The sequence below is a fragment of the Betta splendens genome, chromosome 13, assembly GCF_900634795.4.
Source record: "Betta splendens chromosome 13, fBetSpl5.4, whole genome shotgun sequence".
Lineage (NCBI taxonomy): Eukaryota > Metazoa > Chordata > Actinopteri > Anabantiformes > Osphronemidae > Betta > Betta splendens.
The window spans coordinates 16,083,827-16,096,121 of NC_040893.2; the positions used below are offsets into that span (position 1 = coordinate 16,083,827).

A 12,295-nucleotide genomic window follows, 5' to 3' on the forward strand; every position below is an offset into this window, starting at 1 on the left:
ACCGGAAACTGCTAAACTAAAACAGGAAGTGAAACTGGAGATCTGACAGTGATCTTTGTTACCTGCAGCACAAGGGTCGACCTATCTCTGCTATAGTGGACATCAAAGAGTCAGTTGTTGGTAATACAGTAGGTCAGGTTTCCATGGGGAAAATAACGTTCTATTTGAGGTTGACCTAGTTGGATTTAATCTTTTTCTTCACATTAGGTTTTTATAGACTGGGATTTCAGCTTTGCACATTTACATTTTTTTCTATAATAGCAATTATAAAAAATAAAAAATAGAATCAATTAAAACTTCTGCATGACGGTAATTTTCATTTTTCTTCCAATCTTTGTTTTTTTTAAATTAAAACAGAGGTTCTAAAAGTCCACACCATGCAGGAAGAAAAATGAAACAGTCAAACTTAGTCAAAGGTTAAACATAATTTTGATCTCATTTCACCAAATAGCGTATAATGCAGTTTATGACATACATAATTGATCATAATAATCATTATTTAGTATGAGGACAATGACTTCTTTAAACTTGTATTGATGTCATGGGATTGAAGCAGTGCCAGGGCTTCAGTCGTGCTCTAAAGAAGTTGCTATGGCTTCAGTTGTCCACAAGATGTCAATGACGTAACTGAAGTGTTGAAGCTTTGAATTTTTTTTCGGCACAATTGTCCGGAAAGCGTCAGTGCTTAATGAGGATTCACTTGCCCACTACTACTTTCAGTTTAAAAAATACCCTTTCTGGAAAACTAAACTAAAAAAGTTATAAGTAAATAAATAAATAAGTAGGTATGTACCTTAGACTGACACATTCATAACTAAACAACTGCTGTACTGTGGTTTACCTAAAATTAATTATTAATGCCAATAATAGTGTTAAGGTATGTGCACACCCTCATACATACATATATATATATATATACAAACATACATATACATATATCATAAACATACACATATGCATTATTATAATCTCATAATACTTAATAATAGCCATGACAGTTTCAGGAAGGTAGGTACTGTGACCCAAGTACAGAACCCCACAGGCTGAGCTGCAGCAGCAGTGAACCACCGCAGGTCAACGCTCTCCGCCCCATGAAAACCAGGGGCAAACACTCCCCCCCAGCGGGAGGGTCGGCCTGAGAGAGTGGAGCCTGAGGACCCACGGCCCGTAGGAGATGCCCCTGCACCTAGAGAGTCTGCCACCCCATCAGCTCAGCTATATCAGGGTCATCAAAAATCTCTGTCCTGGGCTGCTCTGTCGCTGTATTCTCTGCTCTGTACTTTGCTGTGGTGTGAAGTAAATAAAGGGCCGCAACACGAGGTCGGCAATTGGTGGAGGCTTACAGAAGGGACCACAGCAAAGCAGTGGATCCACAAACAAACCCCGTACACACCAACTGCACCCTGCACACACACACACACACACACACACACACACACACACACACACACACACACACACACACACACACACACACACTCTCCCACAAAGAACTATTCAATCAATGAACACTGAACACACTACATTTGCTGAATTTAATTAATGAGAAATGACACATTCAAATGATCTGATAGTTATTATGTCTCAGCCTATTTAAAGATACTATATTATGAAGAACTTGGGAAAATTTCCTGCTCTCCCATGTAAATATCCAGATTACTGTGGAGCACAAGTGTAGATGTATTCTGTCTCTGCTTGGTCACCTGAGGAAAAAAAGAAAATCAATAGGTCAAAATAAGTTTTGATTCTGTGTTTACCAATGTTTTTGGTGACACTGGTTCTCGTCCTTGTGTTGAGGGCGGCGTGGGAGGGGTGAGTGTCTGTTTTACTTGGCTGGTAGTAGTCATAGATCTTGACCACAGCCGGCTTCAGGTTCTGGATCTGGATTTCCTGAACAAGGTCCAGGTGGTGGTTGTACTGTGTTTCCTTTACTAACTGTTGGTTTAATTCATAACAACTTTAGTCACAGATCTGGGGATCAATTTGACTAAACCCTGCTGTAAATTGCTCCCACCTCTGAAAAATACACCAGAACGTGATCTTCCTCTTGTTCAACACGATCCACAAAGTCTGCACGTTTGAGCTGTGAGGAGATTACAGTCAGTCGGGTTATAGTGAAAATATTCCAAAGCTCTCCCAATAAGACCTTACGCTCTTCAGAGACTCTGGCTCTGGGACAAACCCAGAGAGCATCTTGATATCCAGGATCACCATGTTGGTGCTTTTCAACTTTCCTCTGTATCTGTAATCACATAAAGCGTGTTGGTGTTCTGTGAGGTTCCAGCACAAAACCAGTAGAACCAAGCATCGTCCTGCCCACAGTACTTACACTACTTTCAGCTTCAGACTGAGTTTGGGTCTTTGAGCATTGTTGGTGCAGTTGACCTCTGGTGTGACCTTCACACTGAAGGTGGTGACATCAGTGGAAGTGGGGATGTTGTACTGAAGAGAAATCTGGGAAACAGGTACAGTAATTGATATTTAAAATAAAATGTAGAAGAACTACTTAAGTATTACAGTATGTTACAGAACAACAGTATTTTTCTGGTCATTTGTTAAATCTGCTGCACTCTAAACAATTTGTATCAATAACCACTCGACATCTACTTACTAGTATTTAAAACAAAGATTGTCAAACACTGTCAGGATGCGCTCTCTCTCTGAGTGATGCTGTGTATGAGTGGGAACTGGGCGTCAGATGATTGACATTTTTCCAAACTTTTTGCTTTGTACTTTGTTAATATTTTTTTTCTTTTGTAGTTTTGTTCATCAGTGCCGTGTGTAAATAGATCGGGTGGGGGGTTTCGTTTGTTGTTTTGGACAAGCCCGGTGTTTTGGTCGGGTCTCCCCCGCGTCGGTATCCTGTTTACCGACTTATCGCAAGAGCACGGCCTGAAGATGCTGTTAAATGATGCCGCTGCTTCTAGCTCTTCCGTAAATGAATGTGCGGTTGCTGTAGCTGGTGCACAAAGCATGAAGGATGAGCGGCTCGGTGGTGATCTCCCTTGACAGCGTTGACAAAGTTAATTCTGTGGTTCAAAGCGGTGTCGCCCTTTACGACTCCTTTGTTCCAGTGTCTCCTCTGACGCAGCCCGCTAAGAAAGTGACTTTGTCAAACAGTCCACTGCTTATCAGTGACGAACTGCTGAGTAGAGAACTGTCCGGGCAGGGCAAAATTATCTTACCCTCCAGGAAGTTACCATCGGGAAGCAAACAACCAGAGCTTTGACAGGAGACAGAGTTGCATGGTGCTAAATAAAAGGATGAGGGCTGTAGACTGTGGCTGTAGACCATGAAGTGCTTTGGTTGTGGGAGAGAGGGACACCTGGTGGTGTCGAGCAGCAACCGGAGGGTGGAGCAGAGCCACAGCAAGATGGTGGACAAGGTGCTGTGCTGGGTGAACGGGCACAGGGAGCCGACCATGCGAACATCTTATCAGCCCCCGAGGAACAGGTGGTGGTGATGCAGGATGGAGTGTTGAGCAGACAACAGGCTGTGCTGCCACTCACTGACACTGAGTCAATGATCAGTGATACTGAAAGCTGTACAAAGGCAACAACTGTGAAGGGTCTGTGAAGAAGGTCAGAGGGAGGCTGAGGAGAGCGAATGTGGCTGAGTCAGACCTCAGTGAGGAGGAGGGCTCTACTCCTGGTAGTGACACTGACATTTCTGTCTGCAACCTTGCTGGTTCTGTTAGCTTTGTATAATTTAGCTGGCTTTGATTATATTTAGCTTATTTCAAGACAAGACACCCTCAGTCAAAAGCCGCTGTAAAGGGAAAAAAAATGTACAAGTAAATATTGCAGTGGCGGCAGCGAGAGAGAACGGTGATTCAGTTCAGTCTTTTGTAGTTGGAAAGATTCAGTTCGAAGAAAATAACTTTCGCAGTTAGTATTATTTAGTATTTATATTATTTACAACTTAGGCAACATTAACATGGATGCTGTTGTTAACAGGAGTGTTTTTAGTTAATGGATCATTTGTTTTTTTTAAACCTCTGTTTTTTAAAGAATCAAATTGAATTAAAGAATCTTTATTTATTACATTTCTGCTCTGAGGTTCTGACTTGGGTTCCACAGTACACTCTCAAAGACACCTCCTGCATCTTCCCATGACAGAACGGAACTGTACACTTCACCGTCTATTAAATCTTATTATCTTAAAAATGGAAAGACAACAAGAAGTGATGGAAGGATGACAACTACAGCGGAAGAGTCAAAAGCCGATTTCAAGTGACCCTTTTGTTCAGCTTTTCCTGGACACATCTTTAATACTCATCTGTAGATGCAAAATGTGTTGACCAACCTGTACTGATGCACACGCACTCCCCTTCACCTCCAGGCTGTACTTTCCTGTTGTGTCCTGCAGCGTCTTCTCCTGGTACAGCAGCTTGTTGTTCTGGTTCACATCAAATGTCAGCTGGCCACTGGGAGACTGGACCGTCACTGTGCTGGAACCTGTTGGACTGAACACCAGAGTGGAGTAGAGAGCCAGAGCCTGGAGAGCCACCACTGTGTCCTACAACACAAAGCACAAGCACTATGTGACCATCTACAGTTTGGTCACAGATAGAATGTGACAATATGACACAGATCAGTACCTGGGTGGAGGAGAAACCTCCATACTGGTTCTGCTGCCCCGTCAGCCACCTAACGATACTGGAGCAGTAGCCCAGGTCCTCAGCTGTAGGTGAGGCACTGAGTTTGGCCAGTAACACATAGGAGCTGATCTCCACAGACAGAGAGGCTGAAGTTTCTACTGAGCTCTGAGACCAGTAGAGGAAACCTCCTGGAACCAGATGCAAACCAAAACATACAGTAAAACATGCTTTTACAGTAGTGAAGTCAGACTCATGCTCTTTAGGACGACTCACCTTCTTTGGATGCAACTTTGTCCAGGTGCTGCAGAAGGAGAGAACGAGTCTCCATGTCTCCTGCCAGAGTGAAGACGTAGGCCAGCAGAGCTGTAGTGTAGGTGTTACTGAGGTCACTGATGGACTCTTTGAGGCAGGACAGGCTCTTTGTTATCACCTGACTCTGGAACAGATTCAATGCCAATACATTAACAGCTATGTTTCTGCTTGAGTTACAACATAAAAGAAAAAAGAGTCTTGAACTGTGAAGGTTAAACAAACATCAGCTGATGTGTTCATCTCCAAGAAGGCAGCAGTGACGTAAGCGCTGAGAGTCACTTCATCAGAGACTCCACCCTGTAGAGAGGAAGCATTCACACATCACTGGACCTGCATCACACTGTAACTACATTAAATGACCAAGATCAGCATCTTTCACTTCACCTTCATTCCGTTGTGAAAAAGACGTCCAGACATTTCAAAGCAGCCACTTGTTTTTTGTTTTCTTATCAGCCAGGTCCTAGACTCTTCAATCTTTGTTGGGTCAATGTAGATGAAGGACTGAGCTTTAGAAAAACACCTCATCACAAACGCTGTGAGCCTGAGGAAAAACAATACTAAATATTAATCTGTTTATCATGTTTGTGAAAGTATAAATATAAGGGAACATTATAATTTTCTCACCAAGTGTTTCCTGGTCCTGATCCAAATGTGCTGTAAGCTCCATCATTCTCATAGTTCAGCTGCCTCTGGTAACCTTGAAAACAATGTACTTGTTAATACACTGGTAGTGGTTAGATTGTCATTTTTTAAAGATAACAAACAAGCAGACTGACCACTGGTGAGGAAGTTTGTCGCCTTCTCGTTGATGTCTGGGCTCAGCTGCTGTGTGTTCTTCAGGTACTGGAGGATGTAGATGTTGGGAGCTAGAAGAGCCATGTTCTGCTCCCCACATCCATACGGCATCCGCAGGAGTCCCTCCAGGTTCTGCAGGGCTCGGCCCAGGATGTCGCCTGCACAGAAACAACTACTGAGACCACAAGAAACCATGTGCACTCTGAATTTACTATTGTAGCATGTCACAGTTCAAAAAGCTTTTAGACCAACATGTGATAGCAAATAAAGAATAACTCAGTCACTGAAGAAGCTTATTTAAATAAACAAATAAGTCAGTTTACCTAGAACAGACACTGAAGCTTGAGCAGATCCATCAATCACCCTCTCTGGGAGCTGTAGTTCTACTTCCTCTGTTAAAGCCTCTCCTGGGAACAGAGAGGAAGTCAAGTCACAGTCAGTACCAAGCAAAGTCACTTACATGTTCTGTACCAGGACAGAGTAACGTGGTCTGAGCCATACTGACCTTTTGGACAGAGCAGCCAGTTGTAGGCCTTCACTATCTCAGTTCCCTCAGCCTCAAAGAGAAGAAGATGGAAAATAATGTATATAAAGACATCCCTATGTTCTTTATTTATCTTCAGTCCTATTGAATGCTAGCACTGTTTTTTAAAGGCACCAACCTTTACAATCAGAGATTTGGTGACCACATCGATACGACCTCTGTCTGGAACGCTCACTATCTCATTGTCACATGTAGCATGAGACGCTACAGCCTCAGCGCTGACAGACACATTTACTGTCCCTGAAAAGATCATGGAGGTCACTGTTTCCATTATTTCATCCCTGGGGAGACGTACAACAGCTTTTAAAAGAGTGTTTGACTCACCTAGACTGGACGGGACCATGGTCCAGCTGAGGGTTTTACGCTCGCTGCCACACAGACAGGACGTGTACTGGTCACCAGAGAGAGGAGTGAGGGTGTAATGTGGAGACGGGGCAGGAGTCACAGTGACCTGTTCAACACACACAACAATGTGCTCGTTTTACTGCAGTCTCCTGCTCAGACAGATAGCAGACAATTGCAAATAAGCACATTTATTAATTTCCCATGATTCATAACAGAATGTTTCACAGGGAGAAGCAAAAAAAAAAGCGTTAAAACCTTAATTAGTAAAAACTACTGTTCTGAACATTGTGACATTATGTTGAAATGCCAACAGTCAGAGTGATAAAGCATATTTAAATCCTGATTACCATGATGCAGCTGCTGAGGTAGTTGAAGACAGTCGCCTTCAGCTCAAAGTTCTCCCCCCGGATGATGGAGTAGGGCAGAGTGAGCTCCAGGAAGAAGGGCTGGAAGACCGTGATCTGTTTACGAGGAGCCAAACCAAAACCCCGAGGGGACAAACAGAAAGCCTCCGTCTCCCAGGTGGTGATGGTGTCTGGGACCGTGAGGGACACATCCTTCTGTCCAGACTCTCTGCATCAGAAAACACAGGAAATAAAAGGAGAAGATCCAACAGGCTCCTTGTTGTAGAAATAAGATTATTGACGAAATATATTGTTATGCACACAGTTTCTGTACATGAGTTTAATTTTCATTTAAATTCTTCTTTCCTGCAAAACACAACTGAGACATCTGGATTAACTAAAATTCACTTAACTGTGTAGACTTCAGATATTATTACACTACCATCACCCTTGCAGTAGAACCTTACCCCACATGCACCAGGTCCCATATCCAGGTCTCAGGAAAGAAAGTGCGGACTGTCACTACTGGAGGTGGTGGAGGACCAAAATCGTCATACTCACGAGGCTGGTAATCGTAATATTCTCGAGACATACTCACTGAGAATAATAAATGAGAATAATATAAAAAAATGCATTTTTCAATGTGGCTAATTAATGAATGTGGCATAAGTTACATTGTGAAAGGTGATATACTAATCCTTTAAAATCTACGCATGTAGGGGTCCGAATCAACAAATTAGTTGCCATCTTCAGTCCTACGCTCTAGAAAAGAAACATCAAAGTCAATTTAATTTTATGTAATTTGACATTAACGTGAATTATTTGTATATGTTATTTCATGCAGCATCTTGGTACCTTAAAAACTGGATAGGCGTCGTCTTTGCCAATTCTGTGATCATATACAGATCTTCTTTCCCTTAACGTGGGACATTCTGGTTCTTCAACTTCATTAGGAAAGTCGATCTCAACAGGCAACAAGCTGAATATCTGAAATGGAAAATATGTTTCTCATGTATAAACATCTTTATACCTAAAACCCAATAAAAAATAGCAAAATTGAGTAAAACACTAGTAATTCAGTCTAGTCTAGTTCTGTTGTCTCCATCTTTCACCTTATCTGCATCCAGACTCTTCCCTGGCTCCTGAATGAGGACACTCTGGTCAACAGCACTGACGCCACACAGAGAATCAGGTGCAGACGTCACCTTCAGGGTGGTCTCCTCTCCAGGAACAGCTGAGGACGGAGAGAACTCCAACGACACCTGACATTCACATTTAAATCAGTTAATTCAAATTTTGACTTCACAGCAGATGAGAATGTCTTCCTGCCTCAGTGACCTTGTTAGCGAAGCATTTCTCTGTGGAGAACCTGGCAGTCGTGGCGATCACTCTCTCACTGGGGAGAACGGCGTAAGCTACAACATGGACTATTGGTGCCATCTCTGGAGACACTTTGATCTTAAAGGACACCTCACCCTCATTCACTGAAACAAACCATTTAACAAACAGCTTTTAAGGTACTTATCTCCACGACTCAGTGAAGCAGCTGCTTATTTAGCTGAGTCATCATTAAACCAGGTCTTTACCCACCTTGTTTACTCTGCACCTCAACTTGTTTATGTCCTTGCATAATGATGACTCCTCTGGATAAAACCTGTGGAGTTTATCAACACTAAACACACAGCAGCTGAACCCACTAGACTGACACTAAATCATTTGGCTCTTTACTGATAATGTTACACTATATTGATCATGAATTATTGTCAACATTTTAACCTGAGATGTTTCACTCACCAGATACATCACATCCACGTTTCCCTCTTTCTCTCCAACCACAGTGTATTGAATGAAAACGTCCTCCTCTGTGTCACAGGGAAGTGGTTTATCTTTGTTCTTCACCTCCAGGGAGCTGAATGTTTTAATGACAGGAGAAATATCTTGCACCCGAGACAACCAGTGATCTCCATCTACATACGATGGGGTTCTAGGGGCACCCGAATGCCTTTTTGGTTTGTCATCAACCTGCAAATTCATATAGTACATGCATTAAGACAGGAGGTTGCAACAGTGAAGGCAAGATAAATGTTAAATCATGATACCTGTATTCCCCACTTTACAGTGTTTTAAGGTTTGTGTTTTTTTTTTATTTAAACTTTCTGCTTAGGAACTAATTGCAGCATTTATACAGTGTATATATTCTACTTACACGAAGGACTATGTCCCTGCTATACATGTAGTTCGTCGTGTTCAATGAGAAAGAGGCGACACCATCGCTGTTAGTTGTGAGAATCTGTAGCAGGGTTGTCGACCAACTTTCCCCCCCAAACAGGTACAGTGTCATGTCAGCAATGGGTTCATTATTATGATTCATTGCTTTAACCTGATGACGACAAAATGTTTGATGAGAAAACAGAAGAATTCAGAAGAATTCAGTTCAATACATGAACAAAAATAAATGTCGTTTAATATTTATATTGTTTTAAATAATGAATTATGCATTGTTATTTACAATTGTTTTCAATATGTCACACTTACTTTTCCCTTCACATTTGACCCATGTTCAAAAATCTTGGGTGTATCAATAAAGGATAATTTTCCAACAACATAAGAAATCTGTACATTCTTCCCTATCAGGCGGGTAATATCTGGACAAGAAGCCTCCATGTTAGAACAAACTATATAGGGCAGTGTATTTCATTCTATATATAACAATAATAATAATCCAATAAAACCTGCCTGTGCCCTCCTCCTTCACTTTGGCACTGAGGGACAGTACATCTGTCAGTATAATGTTATCGACCTTCGTGAAAGCCGACATCCTGAAGGTGAACGTGTTGCAGCCTTTTCTGTTCAGCTGAAAAACACAAGATGTTCAGGTTTCTAGGACATTGTTCTACATTAACCAAACTACACAGACCACATTCATTCACTAGCGTCATCACAGCCAAACGTGTCCAGTAGCAGCTTTGTGGGAGGTCTAACTTAGAGATGATAAACACTGGTGCAGAGCATTTGAATGCAGGCAAACTGCACCTGCTGTGTGTCTTTGTAGCACGGAGCACTTATTGCTGGGATTCCCTCTGGATGTTCAGGGGTAACAACAACAGGACTTCTAAAAGACGACTCGAGAGGTCGACACGCTACGACCTCAACGCTTCCGGTCACAGGCTGTCCATACGTGTACCTGGTGAGACGAGGGTGAACACAAACCCAGCGATCAGTGTCTTGTTTAAACAGAGAGGGTTAAAGTGTAGCTTGAGAAGTTTGACGTACTTGGCACAAACTTCAACTTTAAATTCTTGCTGTTTAATAAAAACTTCATCAACTGAATTTATTTTCACATCAAATTTGGGCAAAACTGTGAAACAATGTAATGGTTAGAATTCTTGCTTCATCAAAGATCGCTCATTAAAACCTGATGGAAAGGTTGATCGTCTCATACCATATTTTTCCACCTTAAACCAGTGATACACTTTATTTCCACCGACTGACACTGCGATTGTGTAGGTTCCCTCACGAGCCTCAGAATTCAGGGAGTAAGAAAGCTGCAAGATTTTACTGTTGGATGTTTCATTCAGCCACTGTCCAATCCGGTTCTGTTGGGCATCCTGGTATATCAAATAAACAAACATAATCATGACATGATGCTTTTTTCAAATCTTGACCTACAGTACATGCTCAATGATGATGAGTAGATGGCACATATGTGGGTTGTCTTACCTCCAAGTAAATGGCATCGTACTGCAAAAAAAGAATAAAGTCATTCTTCTTCTAATATTGTTAAATCTTAATATACGTAAATTATATAAGTCAATGAAAATTCTACAATTGTACAAATCACAACAAGGTTTATATACTGCATTGTTTGTCCAGTGGTATGTAGTTTAAATTAGCTCTTTTAATCTATTCATCTATACTATACAGTATTTACATATTCGCTTTCATGTTGTCAGTATCAGGGTTTTGACTTGTTAGTAATATTGACCCTCTACCAAGCAGACTGATGACTGTTTAAAATGCATCACTACAGTCAAATATCAATGCAAAATAAAAAGGAGACACTCACCAGCTGGTTGGCAGGTCTGAACCTTATGTCCAGCGAGACAACTCGAAAATGCACTGAAAGAAATTCAACTGTAGAGTTAAACATGCTAAGAAAAAAACATTAATTAAAACTGATCTCACACACACACACACACACACACACACACACACACACACACACACACACACACACACACACACACACACACACACACACACACACACACACACACACACACACACACAGTCTCTTACCTGTTTGTCCAGGCAGATAGATCGGTTTGTCTGTTTGAATGAAAGTCATTGGTTTATAGACTTTGATCATAAGTTTTTGGACTCTTTTGGAATAAAAGCCATCACCTCGTACCTCCACCTCAAACCTCTGAACCTCTGGATTCTGCACTAAAGGAACCTGTGACAAAACAAATTGCAGTCCAAAGACCAAATAAAATTAAATCACCATTGTCTTAAGCTAAAAGCACCAACCAACTAACCTTAAACTGAGTGCAGGTGTGAAACTCCTCATTGGACGTCTGCCTGAAAAGGGTTGTGTTTTCTCTCTCAGATCTCAAAGTCACGGTCATGACTACGTTCATGTTGGGCTTTAGGAGACTCGCACAGAACCTGGTTTCAGCTCCAGCTTTAAGAACGGCAGGAACTGCTACCATGTACTGCCTCCAGACAGAAACATGCACAGAGTAACTTACTTATTGGATATGACAATAGAATCACAAAAACAATATTCAGGAATAAAATATCATTTCAGACCAAACGAATAAACTTACAGCTCCCCCAGCGCTGGAACCACACACATCCAGCTCAGGAGGACGCACAGCGTCCACATCTGGATCCCAGGACTCATGATGAACTATGTTCAACTCTAAGTGCGTAGACAGCAACTGATGCAAAAATCCACCCCTTTAACAGAGACGCAGACCCTGAACTCACCACCCACACAAACGCAACTCCTCTGTTAAATCAATGTGGCTCCAGAGGTCAACTGTAAATAAACCCACAAACACGATGCAAGACCTAGTAATGTGACGTTTGTTGTTCTACTGCAAAACCCTGCCTGAATAAACTATTAAATGTGTTATGCATGTGTATTAACCCCTAAATACAAATGTGTACAATCATGAGAACTACAGTTTGACAGTCTGTAGTTATCAGTAATCTTGTGCAGCGTGGGATGTTTAACTACTATACAAACAACTCTTGTGCCAACATGAAGTCCAAAGTAGAAGGTTTCTCTGAGTAAATGTTTGAGGACCAAGAAAGTGATGTTAGTTTATTAAAGTGTTTATTTTTACA

The 12,295-nt window shown here is 41.7% G+C and overlaps 1 protein-coding gene across 1 annotated transcript; it reads right to left on the reverse strand.

Annotated features, from left to right (window-relative positions):
* Positions 1-1,492: 1,492 nt before the first annotated feature.
* LOC114868658 (alpha-2-macroglobulin-like) lies at positions 1,493-11,992 on the reverse strand. The gene is made up of 35 exons (XM_029172447.2): positions 11,770-11,992; positions 11,479-11,659; positions 11,240-11,396; positions 11,007-11,059; positions 10,661-10,681; positions 10,383-10,548; positions 10,214-10,298; positions 9,974-10,124; positions 9,677-9,794; positions 9,476-9,585; positions 9,147-9,320; positions 8,735-8,962; positions 8,531-8,594; positions 8,279-8,424; positions 8,053-8,202; positions 7,796-7,927; positions 7,615-7,702; positions 7,408-7,537; positions 6,944-7,169; positions 6,576-6,702; positions 6,370-6,491; positions 6,213-6,264; positions 6,031-6,114; positions 5,689-5,865; positions 5,537-5,609; positions 5,297-5,453; positions 5,135-5,209; positions 4,874-5,036; positions 4,601-4,788; positions 4,306-4,518; positions 2,330-2,454; positions 2,152-2,242; positions 2,015-2,083; positions 1,830-1,935; positions 1,493-1,703 (listed from the first exon to the last, which is right to left on the reverse strand). Exons 1-35 carry the CDS (start codon positions 11,844-11,846, stop codon positions 1,657-1,659), a joined length of 4,326 nt encoding a protein of 1,441 aa, XP_029028280.1. The 5' UTR covers positions 11,847-11,992; the 3' UTR covers positions 1,493-1,656.
* Positions 11,993-12,295: the final 303 nt, after the last annotated feature.